Raw genomic sequence first — 19,841 nt, forward strand, 5'->3', positions numbered from 1 at the left:
AATATTTGTTTGATTTGGTAATTTGATTTCAACTGCTTCTCATACATGATTGCTTTGGACTTTTCATGTCTATTCTGTGATGAAAACCATCCAAATCTGAGACCTATACTGGCAGACAGTGTGTCAGAAAAGAAGGTTTGTGCTAGAAGTGCTCGTATTTAAGGTCACAATTTGATTTTTAATGCTATTTATACTGAACAGTTTGCTAAGAACAATAGAAATTCTTACTTAAAGCACTACTTGACATGTTTTATTTCTCTCTCACAGTGGTGCTCAAGGAGAACTGGCTGGTAGCAATGTTGAGATTTATTTTTAAATCACTGAAGTCAATTTTTTTTTGCATGTTTGTTGTTTGACTGACTGCACGTGTGTGTGTGTGTATGGGGCACAATCTGCTTTTCTGTAAGTGCTACATGCATATTTCAGCGATTGAATCCAATGAAAACAGCTAATTTTTCCCAAAGGTTTCTTTGTTTCTTTCACCACTGCTGCTGCCATTTCACTACTCAAAACTTCAAATCAGTTTTCAAATAATCTACTTTACTCTGGTTTTGTATGCCTCTCTCTCTCTCTCTCTCTCTCTCTCTGTGTGTGCGTGTTGGTAGAGTATGTGAGTGAGTATATGCAGTGCAGCCTCCCAGCCCCTCCCATTTTATTCCACCACACTCTGCACTTACAGTAAATAGACTGGAAAGGTGAGAGACACAGCAAAGACAACAGGAGAACTGACAAAGTTTTTAACGTTTAAATTTAGATCAACTGATCTTTTTTTTTTCATTTTTTTGATACTATATCAAGACATCTCCCCAAATACAAGAGAAAAAGCTTTTTTTTTATTGTAGGTTCTCTGTCATTGCAACAAAATTTACAATCATTTTCTAAAATAAATACCTGAAGATAAAATAAGCTTTTATTTACAAGTTGAATGCCACAGGATCCATGTTTTCACTTCCAAGGTGAAATTCAACTGCATGCCAGGAGTAACGACAAAAAAATCTATTACAAAAAAAAAAGAAACAACTGATGCACATTCAGCTGTCATGTGACAGTATCCATCTTACCTTAAAGAGCTGCACCCAGCGTTTCTGTTCAGCCTGGATGCGCTGCTGAACCTCAGTGTTTGTCTTGACACCCACGCTGCGGAAGGCAGCCATGTACTCCTCGCGGTGCTCCGTTTTGGTCTCGGGGTAGGCCAGCTTGATGATACCCAGGCACGCGTCCCTCAGACAGCGAGACAGAGTCACCAGCTCTGACAGTGTGAAGGGCATCATGGAGGACTGTGTCTGACCTGTTGAGGGGGGGACGTGTTCATTGTCTTTTACAGATATCGATTTCCACATTTACATGGCGGCAAGACAGTGTGTGACCGCTGGAAACAACTGACAATGACTATAAATTACTTTACTAAGAATACCAAATAAAAGAAATCGGGGATAACTGACAGATGAATCGACAGGATAACCAGCTCCAGTGGGATGTGTGACCCATTTAGACATTCATTCATCATGTATACCATAATAATGTCATTTGTCAATAACCAAAGCTCTACAAATTACATGTAATCTGAGGAATGGATAGGGAACAGATGGATAAGTCTATTACCTTCTAATTCATGACCAAAGAACTCGCTGTCATGCACGGAGATGAGCGAGTGGCTGAAGAGGGAGCTGAAGAGATAAAAGAGGGGAATGATGCGGTTGGAGTCCTCGAACGACATGGGAGACCCTCTTGAGATCAGCTGCAGCAGCGGCACCATGGAGCTGAGGGGGCAGACGCAGACCGAATATGAGGCACGTAATGTTTGTACGGAGGCAGAAACTAATTGTATATAAGCTCACTGTGCACACATGCTTTCAAAACACACGAGCACTCATGCCAGTAATCAGTTTTAAATTAGCTCACCCGGTGATCATTTTAGTTGTCATGGAAGTTATCAGGTGCCAGAGATGCCTCAGGAAACGTGCGTTGAAAGCTAAACTGTACAGAAGTCTGCAGAGGAAAAAAAAAAAAAAAAAAAAAAAAAGGAGGAGACAGACACGTCAAATTTCAACATTTATTTTGATGGAGTGTATGTCTCTCATCAACAAGACGACAACGTGAGTTAGAGGGCTATTTCGGTCAGATGACACAATCGGTGAGAAGAACAGTAAAATTACTTTCCGCCAATCTGTCTGCTATGCTGAGACTGTTAACTCTGCCCTGTTAACCAGAGGACGCAAGTAAAAGGAGGGGGAAAAAAATAAATGACACTGTTAACCAACATTTCCCTCATAGAATTTTCTTGGCCTTTCTCTCCCCTTTTATACCTTGCGAGGGCCGAAAAGAGATTAAATGAGCCATTAAGCTTTATTTAGGCGAGGCACCTTCCATTAGTAAACTAGTTGCTGGCGAGGGTGCCCAGCTCGGGTCATAAACAGCCCTCTGGCTTCCTGCTGGAGCCCCATTTAAGTTAATGGCCAGGGGGAGCAAGACAATGGAGGACAGAGGAGGAGGGGAAGCCTCGCTGTGACCCCGCAGCGCCAGCATACTTCCACACTCACAGTGAATTACATGATAACACAGAGGAGGGCCCGCATACCTCGCTATAGTAGCTCTGCACTCAACGGGGCTGTGGCACCAAGGTGTGAAGCTGCTCTTTGTTCAAGTGTGTGTGTGTGTGTGTACTCCTAAATTGCATGGCTTTTCACACAGAGGGTAAGTACAGGTGACAATAATGTGGTAAGTAAGCTAAAAGGCTAAATAAAGTGCCCCTGCATATAATAGGCCCTTGTCTGAAGAGTGACAGCACTGACACCTATAAGGATGCTTGCCTTTAATAGGGCAGCATCATGTATTCACAGTAGAGGAGAGGAGCAAAGGTCAACAGAGAAAAAGAGCGAAGGAACAAAAAAAAAAGAGAAAAGGAGGTACAGCGGGAAAAGGGAAATCCTATATTTGCTGAACACTTTTATCTCAATGTCAACGCTTAAATTCGATCATTCAATCTACCAAAACTCCCAAAATGGAAATGAGCTTGAGGAGCAGAGTGGCAGACAACCCTCAATATGGCTTGAAAAATGGTTTGTGCCAAGCACCCGCCATCTGTCAGTGGTACAAGACTCAGGAGAGAAGCAAGGAGTAGTGCTGTGGGCTCATAACAAGTGATGTGGGTGTTTGATTGAAATGGGAAACAAAGCACTAAATGCCAGCTGACATGCTGATTTACGGCCTGAGAGAACCCAAACCCCCATTTCAATCACGGAATGAACCGCTAATAAACAAAGTCAAGACATCAAAAGGGGTTGCGTGTGCATGTGTGTGTGCGTGCGTGTGAAAAGCAGATTGATGAATCACGCTCGGATCATTTCATTTTTGCGGTAATGAAAGAAAAGGAAAAAAGAAAACGGCACGGCTCAGGTCATGTTTGATACCATAAAGAATCAACGACTTTCCACCTAAATACTAAATTTGTTTTGCCAGACTGCGGCATTAGCATGACATCAACATCATTATCTCATGACAACACAAAAATCACAGCAACCGTTCAAAAGTAAATGAAAGACCAAAAGCTCATCTGTGCTCGCTTTCATCAGAGCGAGGCCCCGTTAGCGACGGAGTGCTACATTGGGTGCAACCAAACCATTAAAGTGGAATTACACCAAATATCCAACGCTAACAATCAAAGTGAAATTACACCAAACCACACAAGACAGGCTACTTATAATCAGAAAATCAATTAAAATCTATTTTGGACCTGCTTTTAAGTTGTCCTCTAAAAAAAAAGAAAAAAAAAGGCAGAGTGCAGCTTCTTGAGATATTTTACATATTTATTAAAAAGGCAGTGTGCCGGGCTGGCTGGACGACTGGCCAGCGGCATTTTTTTTTTTTTTTTTTTTTGTGCTGTAAGAGCAGTAAATCAAGACCGGGATGCAATTTGCTCCCCTTAGCCTCTTGTAAAGCTATCCCGTCCACTCCTGCAGTGATTAATCTTTCTCAGTGAGCTAATTATTTTGTACAGATATCCAATAATGATGGAAGACGAAGGGCAGGATTTATGGTAAAAGCACAGAGGAAGGAGGAAGCCGTAAAAAATTAAGGGGATTGGGGAGTATATGCTGAAATTCTTTTAAATTCTGCTCGACCATTTGTAAGCAATCTTGCACAATTACTAGCTGACCATCACTCTCCTCCTCTTTAATTACAGAGGAATCTAATATATATTTATCCTTGCACGCAGGATTTTGGGTAAGCTAGAGCTTCAACAGTGATGATAGCTAAACAGATATACAGTAAGAAACAGTTTAAGTAACATGAAATCACATACATCCACACCCCCCCAACAACAACTGGCTCCACTAATAATTAACTAGAGCAGGTTGGCCATCCATGAAGCTCGGTCTGGCTCACCTCCCGTCAGTCAACGCAGCTTCCACCCCCCTCAACACACACACACACACACCACCTCTGACATCCTGGCCCTAATGTAATCAACCTGAGAAGAGGTAATTGCCCTCATCCAGAAGTGACAGCTTCCCTGACATCCCTGCTTCCTCTGCCGGTTGTAAATGCCAGTGGGTGCAGACCCACTGATAACTGCCTGCCTCACTTCACTGTTATTTACATTACTGCTTACAGCGCGGAAACACATAAAGACACAGTTTTCCTCTCAATCAGCCTGCCGTGTAAACGAGCTCTTCGAACGCGAGGCCGATCTCGACAAGACGTGTAAAATGTTATGATATTCATATAAAAATGTATTTTCATGTTACTATTATATCCAGAAGCACCTGCCTCAGTGACTCAGAATATTCTACAGCGATAACAACCTTCTGAAAATCCTTTAATAGGACTGAAGGTCATCAAAGTGGGACAGATGCTTGCGGTGTTTCTTTTTAGGGTTTTGTTACTTTAAAAGGTTCTCATCAGGGTTTCTGTACCTGACTTTGGGCACCATGAGGCGATGCTGGACCATGAGTGTGTGACAGATGGATGCCATCATAGTGAAAACCTCCTCGCTGGCTGAATCTCTCCACACCAGGTTCAGCAGGGCGTTAGTCTGCTGTTTGGTGTCCAGCTTGTGGACACATTCCTCCGTGATCAACTGCACAGAGATCCGACTGTCATCCTGAGAGAGAGAGAGAGAGAGGAAAACAGATATGGCTTAAAAGTCTGGGATGACGAGAGAACCAATGAATCAGTAAGTGTGTGTATAAGAGCGAAGAAATCACATATTAAGCATCATGTATGGACCCAGTCAAAGTTCAGAATGTGGCCTCTGACCAGAATCTCTCTTTTTTATGTTATTATGTCAGAAAATAGTAAAAAATGTTGATCTTGTTTCTCAAAGCCCAAGATGCAACCCAAAACGTCCTGATCAACAACCCAAAGTTAATCAGTTTACAATCATAGAGGACTTAAGAAACCAAAAATATTCACAGAGAATTTTAGAGGTTTTTTTTCTTAAAATATCAATCAAAATGATTGATCAATTATCAAGATAGTTGGCTAATTAATTACCTGTCTGCCAAATTGATTGATATCAACTAATCGCTGCAGCCTCACATCTTGGTGATGTCCTACAGTTTGTTGAATTTACAATAAAGCTGGAAACTGCACTAAAATGTCACAAACTTAATACATCCTTTAGGCCCTTTAGATCAGATATGTTGCTATAATGCAACCTTCATAATTAGTGATTAGTAATTTCTTGTAATTAGCCATATTGATTTGTTGGGGTATAGATAAATGTCATATATGCCAGGCTCATCTGGGGCAGTATTCATGACAAAACAAAAAAAGTAACTTGTCTTTTTTGCTTTTGGAAGACAAATAGTATCATTTGTGATTTGTGAAACAGTAGTGAAAATGGGTTCAATCTGTTTCTCTCCTGTGATGTTTGTAATGTTATGAATAGTCTTTGAGTGGCCGATCCAGATGCAGCTGCAGTCAGGGAGGAAAAGCTTAAAAGCCAATACCAATTTGTGTGTACTTGTGTCCTTGTGTGCGTATCCTACCTGCATGGGTGGTGGGTGGATGCCAGCGTCATCGTCGTCCTCCGAGTCGCTGCTCACCTCAGGCCTGCTGCAGCTCTCTGGCACCGGCAGCAGCGGCAGCAGCGTCTGCAGAGCCCGCAGGTACAACAGCAGACCCTCGTCTGATAGCGAGCCTGCCAACACATCACCAATCATCATTACTGTACAAACCATCATATCAGACCTCTCTATAAATCAGTCTCCTTAAGAGTTAATGCTTCAAATGAGCCGTATTTATTTCACCTCATTAACACGCACTGAGATACATTTACACGGGTGATGAACCATGTAAACATCTCTCAGCTGTCACCCACCTAAGCGGCTCTCCCCCGCGGAGAGGACAAAGTAAAACAGCCACGGTGCCTGGCTCTGTGCTGCTGAGGAGGAGCCGATGGTGGCCTGGAGGGAGCTCAGGAAGGCCTCGAAAGGGAATGAGAGACGGAAGTCCGACAGCGCCGGGATAAAGAAGTGAAAGATCTGCTCGGTGAACGGTGCAGAGATAAACTCCTCGGTAAAGGCCGCAAATACAAACTGCCTGAAAGACAAGAGACAAACAGACATTAGACGGGTAAACACAATAGATTAAAATGCTAATATGACGTAAGAGAACAAAAATGCTGCCTTAAATGACTGTAAGCTCATACAGACTCTGCTCTTTCTGCTTAGCGAGTGCTCCAATATTATCTCTCCAAACAGAGCTGCTTTGTGTGGCTCAGTCACACACATCTGGTGGGCCAAGTCAGATAATTAGCTGTTAGAGTCAGTGTGTACACAAGTTTCTCTCACTCCCGCCTTGCTTTTCTTCAAAGAAGAAAAGGAGTCCCCTTGTCGTTTGTTATTAAGCATGTCTCAAACTGAGGGCAAATAGCCTGATATTCTGCACTCTGGCGAGCGAGCGAGTCTGGGGTCCTTTTATGGCTTGTTGTAAATTGGTCTCTGAAGCAATTACTGCTTCACCACTGACTCGAGGGGACAAAAAACTGCTGTAGTTTGTCTGATCAGTTTAATGGATGATTTTAAAAGAATTCACTGGAGACAAAGCCTTTGCTTTCCTGCTATCAAGCGGTTATCTTTTCTCTGTACTCAAAGCAGCAATTTGGGAGATCTGCAGAAATGTGTAATTTCAAGATAAATGCATCCATTAATCCTTATTATCTATAGTTAGATTCCAGAGTCCAGCCCTTTTTTTATGTGATTCTCTATTTACTATGAATAGAAAGGATTCACTTTTTGGCTTCTTCCAAAGAAAATCACACAACAAGGTCAGCTTGTCAGCAGAAGATGTGCCAGCTGTCACAGGGAGTTAAACTTACATCCTCCAAGCCTTGCTGCTATGTTATGTTTGAATTCTGTTTGTGTTAAATGCAGTTTTTTTCTCAGAATATAACACCAAAATCACTGGTGATGTCGTGTAACAAGGGGCCTGTTCTGACGGTCATTTCACCCTCCTGTTGTACCTTGCGCCTGTTGTGCAGGAGGAGTAGGTAAAGTGCAGAGGTTTGAGGATGTGCTCCAACAGTGTGCTTGCCAGAGGGGGGATAGAGGGAGCGCCGCTGTACTCCAGACTGGAAGGGAGCCTGTAATTCACAAGAATATACAGCGACCTGTAGTATCCTGAGGAGAAGACACAAAAAGAAAAAAAGATGAAGAATCCAGCTGATTTTATTGAACATCTACCAACACACTTCACATGAACGTAAAAAGCAGCAAATGTTTGCCTTTAATTGTAATTGTTGTAAAAATAGAATAAAACCGATAGCCAATATGTAATATATCATCAGTTCTATATTATTATTTTCATTACTTGGGCATTAAAGCAAATTTTGTCTTCTTTCAGTTTTTAGGTTTTTTTTTTCTGCATCTTCACTCGATAATTTCAAGAAGGTGTAAAAATATGAATATCTGTGAGGTCTTCCATTTTAAAATGTATTGACTTTTCCATATATATTGGACTTGAATTGCATTTTTGGAACTCACTAGTAAACTCTGTATATATTTTACTTTGTGGTCTCAATAACAAAGAGAAATTCTGTCACTTTGTCCATCGGAAAAATAACTGCAAAATAACTGGAAACTATGAGACTCTAAATAGACTTCCAAGTTTCTTTTTAAGACGGCGTTTCTGTTGATACTGGCAACACACAGTGGAGACAGACAGACGATAGGTCCTGACTTTCATGCGCCTTACTTTTGGACTTCTTGCCATTTTAACATATTTCACTGTTGCACTCAGTGTAACTCACTATTATCAGCATGAGCAAAAACGTATATACAATATATATAACATATACTGCAAATGTAAAAGAAATATGAATACTCTGAAACACCTACTTACGACAGAATTTACTACCACTCCCAGGTGGCCTATACATCTGCCTGTAAAAGTAGGGCCAGCCAGTACGCCTGATTTGATTAATTAGGCTTCAAGACATGTGACTGAATCTACTGCTGATGTAGTAGCAAAAACTAAACAAGACGCTTTGGTGTTGAAACCTTTTCAAAGTATAAATAGTATTAGAAAAAGCTGTTAAAATGAGTCATAGGTCTGGGATAATGTAAACAACAGCGAGACGTACTTGACCTGTGCTCAGGTGCCAGTTAGAGCAGGAACTGCCCACGCACAGATAAAAGTACTCAAACACTTCAGAACAATTGATAGACACATATTCAACATCTCTATGCGCCGCTTAGTTTTTGACAATTAGGCCATGAAGGGTTCATTAGTCTCTGTGCTGCAGTGCATGCTGACTGCTGTCTGCAAAAACTAAATTTTGCATGCATCCATAAAAATAAGAGCACACTCAAAAACAACAGTTAATTATGCATAAGTTTTATCACAGCCAAAGCAATGACAGACATATAATTTCAATGCTTCTTTATCTCAGTGTGAATAATAATAAGTCACTGTGAACTTACCTTTCTGTACCATATAGTGCAAAATCTGCTCGAGTAATGAAGCTACATAGTTAGCATCTGGAATAACAGGAAGATAGGTTTTCTCTGAAGAAAAGATTTCTAGCATCCGCATGGGAACTGCCACATTTAAACTGTCATCCTTGCAATTCTGCAGGAGTCTAGGAGACAGAGAGAGCGACAAGAGAGATGACGACAACTGCCATTTTCTTCAAATATCAAAAACACCTTGCCATGTGTTGTGCTTCACTGAAGCTAAATATGCTAATCTATTAATAGTTTTCAAGGTCTGTACCTGCAGCAGAAGCCTAATATCCTCTTGATCTGAAACATGCATGTCTGCCTCTGTGGGCCCACCAACAGCTTCACAAACTGACTGTTGTGTTTCACCAGGTTCTGGCACAGCCATATCTTTATAAACAAACAGACAGACACAATATGTTAGATATGCACAAGACATTGGCACGAACTTAAGCTTCAGGCTATAATTGCATCTGTGAAACAATCAAAACACGTAACACATCAGTCATATTGCATTCTCACCAATCTATGTGCGTCCACACTCTGTCTGTAGAAAAATATGAGTTGTCTTGATAAGAGGCAGAGACCAGCACCATCCAAGACATGCTGAGCACCTGCCGCCTGCGTCTGGCCGACACACTCGTCAAACCTGGCCCTCTGGATGCCGTACTAAAAGAAAAAGTTCAAAAGGTCACATACTGCAAATACTCTGTTTGAGCAGACTTGTTTGAATAATACGACAACCACTACAAATGTACAGTAAAATTAAATGTGTGTAAACAAACGATTCAAATAGTTTTGTCAACTCGCCTGCTTGAGCCAGTAGGTCAGAGTTCATCTTTTCAATGACTCAACAGGTGAGAAAATAGCACTAAGAAATGTTATTACCACACAGCATAATGTTGTATGAATAGGCAGAAAGAAGAATAGGCTCTAACTGTGATTATGAAACATGACAAAGTCTGTCTCCAAATTCCTCCGACATGCAGAGGCATTAATCAGTCATGACGACATGTTCTCCGTTAACTGTTTTGCCAACACACAGGTTATGGTAAGAGTCTTGTTATGAGCATTGAGCCCCGTCAGTGCTGTAAAAAATGAAGCCTTTTGACATGCTCGACTTTTATTCATCTTTTTTCGCCAAAGTGTCACTTCCACAATTAAAAAGACATACGCTTTCACCTTTTTTTTTTTTAAAGATATCTCAAGTACTCTTCACCAGTTAACTCCTCATAACTCGGGCAGTGATATGAAATATGATTATGATGAAGAACAGAAGCAAAACATAACTGGACCAAGTTAAGAAGCAACAATAACAATGTTTTTTGGCCACTGGCTGACAAATAAGCTGGTCTCATGCCATGAGCAAATCCTTAATGGTGAACAAATGTTGTATTCATAGGCGGCAGCACATGTGAAAAATCAACCACACAGGAAGTGAATGTATACCAAAAGGCTTCCTGATTTAGTATCTGAGTAGCAAAACTGACAGCAACCAAATTCAGCGATCTGAATCAAGATGCGACTTCAGTTGCAGGCTAAGTCGCCAAAAAAAACATCTACAAGGCCATCAGGCAGCGTTAATCATAAATGAACAGCATGTTAAAAGATTACATGTGAGTGCAGACACACATCACCTGAGTTATCAAGTGGGCATATTTAATCACAGATGTTCAGTTAGGCTCACAGCCAACCCTCATTAGGTACATACACTCACCTGCGCCTAACCTTTGACTTAACAACAAGCAGGCTGATGACACTTCTAATATATTATCTGTGATTCTGAAGGTAACTGATGAAACCTAGAAAAAAAGGTTGAAGGAAACTTGTGTAGTGTTTGCAAACTTACCTGTCGTTTTAAGTCCTGGTAGCCACGTATGTAGGACTGAATGATAACTGCATTCTTCAGACGTTTTCTTTCATCCTAAGTAATAAAAGAACACTTCTTAGCACTGATGAAACCACAGCATCAGTGACCATGAAACCATAATAAGCTTGTACTTTACTATCTTGGAACATGTGTTTTCACTTGAACTTGTAAACAAAACACTGGACAGACTCAGTTACCTCTCTTTTTCTTCTTTCTTCTTGAGTGCGGTGCAGCAGAGAAGCTTTCTCCTCCTGAAAAGCAACATAAATGAATTTAAAAACACATTAAACAATAATAATGCTGTATGATTTTAGCCTAGCACTGACATGTGAGAAATTGGAAAGTGTATGTTTGTGTGTTAAAAACAACAATCATTTCACTAGTTTGTAACTGAATCATTTATTTTCATTTTCTTGTGTAAACTTTAATGTAAGATGACACTCACCTTTTTACTTGCTCCTCCAAGTGACACCTTGGGTCTTGTTTTGAAATCTCCCTCAAAGCTAAACATTTTCAGATTTTTTCCATTGACTAGTTCAGATGTTGACACTGATTTCTGAAAGAGAAAACGAAACGAAAAGTGAACTAAACTAAAACGTAATGGCAGAGCAAACACAGAGCAGTGACGAAATGAAAAAATGACCTGACTGTTGGCTCAAACTTGCACACAATTAAACTTTTGGTGAATCGATTTTTCAACCATTAAATTAGAGCAAGTTGCAGCGTCTTCTGTTTGTACTTTACGTGGCCAAATAAAACAGTTAATCAGCTCGATGTGGACAACTGTTGAACGACAGTACAGACGGTCAACTGACAGCTTCAGTTTGCTTGCAACAATAGTTAGCTCGCCGGTTAACTTAGCTAGCTAATGACTCAGCAGCTGTCAGGTGCTAAATGCTGCTGTCTGGTATTATAAGAGTCCAAACAGCAACATAGACCCGAAATTACACATAATTTATTAATGACACGTCGCACCACTGCTTCATACATGTGTACGTAACATGATTTTGTTGACGTTAGCACTGCGGCTACCTAGCAGAGCCGCTTAGCACTCAAGCAGGCTAACTTTACGGGGGGTGTCTTCCTCTCTTTCGTGTCGCTTTTAACCTATTTCATATTACAGGACACACACCTGAGAATCATCAACCAACAACCTATGAATCGTTTACCTTTGACTTTTCAATTAAGGTGTAAATCACAATAATAGTGGGAGTGCAGTTTAGGTTAACCCAAACGTCAAATCTTCTTTTCCTCTCCTCTCTGGAAGTCAACATACAACACGCACTGGGGGAAGAACCAACAGCCAGCTTTAACTGCATCCGCTTCCTGTGACGTCAGAGGGAGCTGATTGGACAACAGTGACGTCAATAAAACTCACTCTCCTCGCAGCTAGATTCATTGATAAGAGCTTTACAGGCTCAGATAAACCTCATGATGAAACAACTCAGTCATCAGATTGAAGGAGGAATATGTTCACTGGTGATTTAGATGTTCTAAATAAAAAATATAGTAATAAACAAACCCAGAACACCCTTATAGAGAATAATATCCCCCCACTGCAAATGTTATGGTCTTCTGTTTATGGTGTCTTGAATTGGAAAAATGGAGAATATCAGACAAATATTGTATTAACAATAAAATGAAAGGGGTCTCATTTGAAATTTTACAGAGAATATATCCTGTAAAGCACGTTCTGGAAAGGTTTAAACTGAATATTAGTCATTCTTGTGATTATTGTGGTTAAAACAACTTTTAAACTTATTTTTCCATTGTATGTATTCCAAAATATTTTGGATTGATACGCAAAACTTTCTATCTAGAAAAACAGGTAAAATGTTCACACTGTATGGAAGTGATGTTTTTATTTATTTGGAAAATAACTAAATGGACAAAAATGTTAGCTTTTTAATACAACTGTTTATACTCTTTTTGGCAAATTCCATATATATAATAAAATGGACCAAAACATTTTTTTTAAAAAGAAGGCTGTAAAAACTATTACTGAATATTCTCTTGTTTTGTTTATGTTATGTATTTATTTGTATTAATTATTTTATTCTTTATTATTTTTCTTTCTATTTCTTATGTCTTTGTTTGCTCACAACAATGTGCCTTGTTCTTTATTGTTCTCAAAAAAGTAAATAAATAAATAAATAGTTAGATTCATTGAGAAGCTTCTGCACCTGGAAAAATCTGTATGTGTGTGTGTCTTACCTGCATCCAAAACAACTGTGGAGTAAATTGTCATGATTTATTGCGGATCATATCTACCCTCACTTTTTATCACTTTGGAAAAATGTATTGTTTGGATTCAGTGAATATGACAGGAATCTCTGCTTGTAGTTTTATTTAATTAATCTACTTACTATTTTTGACCAAATTTTATATTCACAAATCAAAATTCTTCATAAAGACAAACTTTTCAGAGCTGACTGTCCATATCAAACAATACACTTCTTCTATATCTGAATGTACAAACAAAAAAGCAATTAAAACTTTCAACTCCTGTCAGCTTTACAAGACATGTAACTATTTCTTTTTTTCTATGACAACCTTTAGTCACTCTGGCGTGTTTGTAGACACAAGTTATATGTATACCTGTCTCAATAAAGATGATAAAAAAAAAAGACTGTGTGTGTATGAGTGTGTGTGTCTTAACAAATGGTGGAAGAAGTATTCAGATCCTTTACTTGAGTAAAAGTACCAATACAGCAATGTCAAAATACTACTACATGTAAAAGTCCTGCAGGAAAAATCCTACTTAAGTAAAAGTATAGTGTACAGAGTATAATCAGCTCTATTGTAGTTAAAGTAGTGGTTTAGTCCCTCTGACTGATATATTATTATATATGACACCATCAGTGTTAGAGCAGCATATTACTGTTGTAGCTGCTGGAGGTGAAGCTACTTTGAACTACTTTATGTACAGTTAGCTAGTTTAGTCCAGTGGTTCCCAATCTAGGGGTTGGGTCCCTCCAAAGGGTCACCAGATAAATCTGAGGGGTTGTGAGATGATTAATGGGAGAGGAAAGAAGAAAAAACAAAGTTCTGATACACAAATCTGTTTTCAGTGTTTGGACTTTTTCTCTACTCTTTCATTTTTGGTGAAATATTGGATCATTTGAACATTTATTGAAGTGAAACCATGTGAGAAGTTTAGAGGGAAAAATCACTATTTGGTGGAGCTGTTAACAACTCATAGACATCTGAAATGTGACTCTGACTACACACTGCTTTTTGTAAGACGTCAAAAGCCAAAAAGGTTGGAAACCACTGGTTTAATCTTTAACAATGTGTTGTATTTTAAAAGCTTGTTATATTATCCATTGTGTCAAATCTTCATCTGAAAAGTAACTAAAGCTGTCAAATAAATGTAGTGGAGTAGAAAGTACAATATTTCCCTCTGAAATGTAGTGGAGTTGTAGTATAAAGTAGCATCAAATGGAAATACTCAAAGTAAAGTATAAGTACCTCAAAATTTTACTTAAGTACAGTACTTGAGTAAATGTACTTAATTACTTTCCACCACTGGTCTTTGCTGTGTAGTACTACTAACAGTAGGCTGTATTAATAATTATTCTATTTGTGTTGCACTTTTCAAGCTAGGAGCACAAAGTGGTTACCACTGCAGAGAGACACTCACAAATATAAAAAAAAACCACAACAACAGCAAAATACAATCACACAATTAAAAAGAAAGCATAAAAGAAATGTACAAATAAAACCATCGAAAAGGTAAAACAAGTGAAACCATTAAAATATGGAGGTTGCACAACAGAACTGTATTGTGTAAACAAATAAGTCTAGTTGTCAGACAAGGAGGCGAGTCTATAAAAATGTGTCTTAAGACAGGATTTAAAGGCTGAAACAGTGTCAGCAGAGTGAATACTAACGGGAAGACTGTTCCAAAGCTGAGGTGTCAGCACAGCAAATGCTCGATCAGCTGTAGTGTGCAGTTTGTATTCTGCAGAAACTTCACACATGACATAAATTATGGATCCAACCGGTGTTAATGGGCACTGTGATTCCTCCGTATCAACCTCAACAACAATAAAATAGTTTGGAATTCAAAGAAAGGATGTCAGTTTATATTCTCAAAACAATATGTACGCAGAGAACATTTTATTTACTTTTTATATACATTTTCCAACACAGAAAATCTTCAAACAAACATATTTGATTTGTGATAGATGTGTGGTGGAAAGCTCCTTGCTAAGTTTGAGCAGCTATATTTTCAGTTCCACCTTTGAAAAATGTGTTTAAGTTAGAATGAGAACCAGAAACAGGTTTATTGTGTAAATGGGTTTGCAAATACAAGGAATCCCCCTTGGTGTTGTGGTGCATACAATCAAAAAATACAAGGTAAGAGAAAATACAAGTACCACAAAAGACAGGTGATCATAAATATATAAATACAATTTTACAATAAAAATATAAAGTAAGTAGGAATATATTTTAGGTGAGTGAAAAGAGCTGTTAGATTTTTAAAAATATTGTACAAGACATTGACTGGAAATGTGCAAATGTTCACATGATACACAGTATATGTAATGAGTAAAGGAAATACACAAATAACTGCGTGTGATAGGTTCACAGATGTGCAAGTTGTGCATGTTATTGCATGTTATTATGTTGTTGTGTTTATCTTTATTCAGTAAATATACAGGATAGAAGGCTAGCCTATAGATGATGGATGCAGTGTTTATTGTTGAGCCTTTTTTAAGAGTCTATTATAGAGTAGGGTTAATCATTTTAGGAGGTATCCACCTCTTAAACCCTTATATAGTACACCAAACCATTTTTTCATTTTACACAAGAAGTTGTTTCATAGAAGTGGTATTATTCAAAAATATTCAAAACCAATATGTAAATCAAAAGGGAGTAAAAATAATATCTACATTTCCTGAGTATCTGGTGACAGTTGGATCCAAATCACTCATTCAAATGGCTTCTTCAGTTCTAATTGTGCTGTCGAAAAGTACCGGTATTTATCCCTGTGAGATGCAGACGATAGAGATATTTGCTTTAGCCTATTTGTCCAGAGTTACAGTTGAAATGCTGATAACTAAACCTAAAACAGCCAGAACAGCAACGGTCATGGCAAGTTTCTGTTCATAGTGGTGTTAGTGCTAACGTTGGTAACACCATTTCTAAGGTTAGAGCACTGACCACCCAGTGCCACAATTAAAGGAAAGTCTGGAGTAAAATTCCCTTTTAGGATATGAAATTTAGCCGACTAATAGTAAGTTTATACTCTGAATCTGTTGTGATATTTGTTTATGTTTTGGAGTTGATTAGGTTTTTGCGTTAGCATTTCTTTTGTATTTTTATTAGCTGCTATTACTGTAACATACTAGTAACATTTCTGAAAACTTTCATCCCAGTTTCAGTCAGTTTCACTGCAACTAATCGAAAATAGCAAGTACCAAATAATATACTGGTGAATGTCAATGTTGGCAAAGGTTTAGTGTTCATACTGCTTAACCTTAGAGCTTCATTTAACACTGTACACCATGGTATTGTTATTAATGAACTGAAGCATATCTTGGAAGTGAACAGCATTTATTTAGTTATTTTATTTGACTCATAGGAATTTTTCTAATGTGTGCGTGTAGATGGGTTCAACTCCTCAAAGTTCTTAATTGCATGTGGTGTGCCTCAAGGCTCAGTCCTAGGACCAAATATTTTACCACTTTTCCAATGTTGTTGTTACAATGTGTGGCTAAACTGTAAAGCTGTGACACTGTATCTCACCTGTTTAAGCTTCTCTTTACTGGTTCCAACCCCATTTTGGAAATAATTTGGAGATTTTACTTTTAAGAGTTTGTGTAGTAATCTCATGATGCCTTACAAGCCTGCTCACAGCTTGACATTTCAAGGATGTTGTAGCTATGGAAAGACCTGTTAAGTCATTTACCTTTTTTATCAATTTACATTCCTATTTCTTCATTAGAAATATTTCATTTTTATGAAATAATAATACAATTAGTGACAGCTGAATTTAATTTAGCTGCTTCAGTTTCAGAGTCCATATTATGCATGCTGGCTCACTGTTAGACTGCCATGGCTTACTGGTACTTAAATAGAATTGAAAGTCAAAATGTCTGATATGTTAAAGGCCTATTGTACAGATTTTTGCATTTTGATGTCATTTTTATACTCTTTATATTGATTATGAAGTACTTTACATTTGTTATCAAAAATGTTATAAAAAAGTTTTACATACTGTACAAAAATGATAATGAGTATGATGATGATGACATTGATTAAGATTGTTATCATTAATATTAGTAGGCCTATAGTAGCAATAATACTTCTAATGCAAAACTCGGGCTACCAATTCATTAATCTGTATAATAAAATCCAATAAAATAGCTAGCAATAACTCATTATGTTTGTCATTTCTAATAATTTCCAACCTTCTGTACTGCACTGTACTGCAACTCACAATACAATACAATACAATACTGTCCAGAACATTACATTTACATGTGTTAATTTGGTAGAGGTTTTTGTCTAAAGCGACATACAGATGATGTACAATCCAAGTTAGATTGAAGGGAAGCCGTAGACAATAAGTGCCTCAACACTCAGCTCCATATTCCACCTGACACCAGGTCTTCAGGTGCATTAAATACAACATAACCACTAACAACAACTCAATGCCTCTGTGACAGAGCCAACAAAAATAAAATAACCAACAAAATAACCATTGTAGCCTTCACAAAGATGGAAAATACTGCAGAGCTAGATTGTACAGGTGCAAAGAAAAGATTGGCAACTCAGTGTTTGACTTTTGGTTCTGCATAAGTGACGTTGTGATTCCTGTTGTAATGAGCAAGGAGCACAAACTGGTTTAAACACTTGTCAAAGTCAACCTAGGTAGCTTCATGGTCATTTTGAAAATTTGAATGTGTTAGGCACACAGGTTGGTCTAACAGCATTTGACTTTTGTCTAATAAGTCTTAAGAGTAGTTGTCTGTCAAATTGCATTCATGGTGACTTTAAGATTTTTTGAACAACTAACTGAGGCTGCAGGAGAGTCCAGATCCAATAAAATGTGAATATAACGGAAGTCAACCAGGAGCTTCCATAACAGACACATATTAAAAGAAATAACATTTCTGTTCAAATATTACAGATAAAATATTCCAACCTGGGACCTCTTTTGGGCCTTTTTTTCTTTAATTATTTCCCTGTCTTTGTATTTATTTACTTACTCATTTACTTATACTTATGTATTATGTATTTTTCTGGCCTTTGACTCTTGTTAATGGATTTGTTTGATTTTTAACGACAGCAGGTGAAGAGAAGCTGCACTGATTACCATTTGTGATGATTTTGTAGCCATATATGATATACATATTTGTTTATAGGCTACATGTACGTCTGATTATGATTGTTGCTGTCATGATTATATTATTTTTAGAGTAGCAAACATTTTATACAAACTGATGCTTTATACCGTCGGGATTTTTTTATTGGCTGAACGAATAAAGGCTTTAAAAGCATGGGCATAAGTCACGGGCAAATGGTTTCATCAATAAGATCTGATTGGGCCTATAAATAACAATGTTGAAAGGGACTCAGGTAATACTCTCCATCCAAAGTGAATTGATAACACGTCTAAGACAAGTTAACTTGAAATATCGAATTTCATAAAGAGTTTGAGATCCAGATGTTTCTGTCAGACAATTAAGTCTTTCTTCCAGTCGTCGATACTGACACTGATAGTCATGTTTTTTCTTAACAGAATGAGACGTCGCACTGAAAAATCATCTATAGAAAAAAGATGATTATGAGCCTCAAATGTTTTAAAAGCATTTCATTTAATCGAACGTATTTATTGCAATAAAAGAGACAGTGCGGGTCCCTTTAAATTGCCTTTTCATAATGAACACATTTACCGAAGGTAATTAATATATAAACTATCCCGATTTGTCACTTTGATTTGTATTTCAGTTAATTGTGAAGGTAATTACGGAGCAAATTAACAGCTTTCAGGAAAGACCGGGGTTTTAGGGTCCGGTTCCATCTTGAGGACCTTATTAATTTTCTCTCCCCTAGATGTGATGAAAAGGAGCGATAAATCTGCGTGATCGGTGAAGGCCAATACTAAATGGCTCCATATTTCACCGCTGCTTTAATAGAAATATTCATGCGGGCCCCCTTAATGAAATTAAACTCGTGGTGGGGACAAGGCGCAGCTCAGGCGTGTGGCGATCAAGACTCCGGCTGTTATAATAATCATACCGAAAGCTGATAAAAACGCATTTAATTGATGAGAGAACTGCAAAAGACTTCCGCTTTGTCCAGAGGTGAAGATGTTTATTTAGCCCTGCACAATATCATAATAATTTTAAAAACAGCTGCCGTGCACTCTCGGACTCTTTTATGGCTCTCATGCCTGCTCTCATCCGTTTTTTTCTTATCATTACAAGGGCAAATGTCATATAAAAACGATAAGAAATACATGTGTGTAAAAGAAAAAAAAGACAATTTCAGGAACAAATTCGAGAAAGTGCAAGAACTGGACCTAATAACTGAAGGTGTATAAATCTTCACATCATCACTATTTGCACCTTTTACCTACAGAAATAAGTTTGGATGTTTGGTGGCAAAAGCGCCTTAGTGAATTGACTCTCTCTCTCCTTCTCCCTCTCTTTCTATTTTTTTTTTCCACGTTTCCATGCAGGCCCACATCAATCTCTCAGTTATCATTCTGTAATTGGTCATGATCATCAAGGTCCACAATTAAATGGCGATCCTTTACTTGAAAACTACCCGGTGACTTGTTGATTTCCCCCGAGCAAATAAACGTCCCAGGAGCGCGGTCAGCTGATGAATTGACAAAAACTAATCAGCTTTATTGGTAGACAGGTTAAGGGCAACGGGGTGTCAATAATTCTCATTCTGACCTCCTCTTCCATTAGCTTTAAGTGGCTTATTAGACCGAAGTCACCCGAAGCCAGAGCGGGCCTATTACATCTCTCTCCTCATCACACTTAAAGCTTTCAATTACAAAA

At 38.3% G+C, this 19,841-nt stretch overlaps 1 protein-coding gene across 1 annotated transcript in view; it reads right to left on the reverse strand.

The window, feature by feature from the left end:
- The window catches only part of ube3c (ubiquitin protein ligase E3C), a 29,045-nt gene extending 16,918 nt beyond the window's left edge, over positions 1–12,127 (reverse strand). The window contains exons 1-14 of the mRNA XM_044339758.1: positions 11,985–12,127; positions 11,261–11,371; positions 11,013–11,066; positions 10,795–10,869; positions 9,468–9,614; positions 9,220–9,335; positions 8,928–9,085; positions 7,469–7,625; positions 6,326–6,546; positions 5,994–6,145; positions 4,917–5,104; positions 1,903–1,989; positions 1,603–1,760; positions 1,062–1,288 (exon numbers count right to left, since the gene is read on the reverse strand). Of these exons, the coding sequence (XP_044195693.1) occupies positions 1,062–1,288; positions 1,603–1,760; positions 1,903–1,989; positions 4,917–5,104; positions 5,994–6,145; positions 6,326–6,546; positions 7,469–7,625; positions 8,928–9,085; positions 9,220–9,335; positions 9,468–9,614; positions 10,795–10,869; positions 11,013–11,066; positions 11,261–11,371; positions 11,985–12,089 (1,956 nt within the window). The 5' untranslated portion in view covers positions 12,090–12,127. The remainder of the gene's footprint in view (positions 1–1,061; positions 1,289–1,602; positions 1,761–1,902; positions 1,990–4,916; positions 5,105–5,993; positions 6,146–6,325; positions 6,547–7,468; positions 7,626–8,927; positions 9,086–9,219; positions 9,336–9,467; positions 9,615–10,794; positions 10,870–11,012; positions 11,067–11,260; positions 11,372–11,984) is intronic.
- Positions 12,128–19,841: the final 7,714 nt, after the last annotated feature.

Source organism: Thunnus albacares, chromosome 21 (assembly GCF_914725855.1).
Source record: "Thunnus albacares chromosome 21, fThuAlb1.1, whole genome shotgun sequence".
In the NCBI taxonomy this organism is placed as follows: Eukaryota; Metazoa; Chordata; class Actinopteri; order Scombriformes; family Scombridae; genus Thunnus; species Thunnus albacares.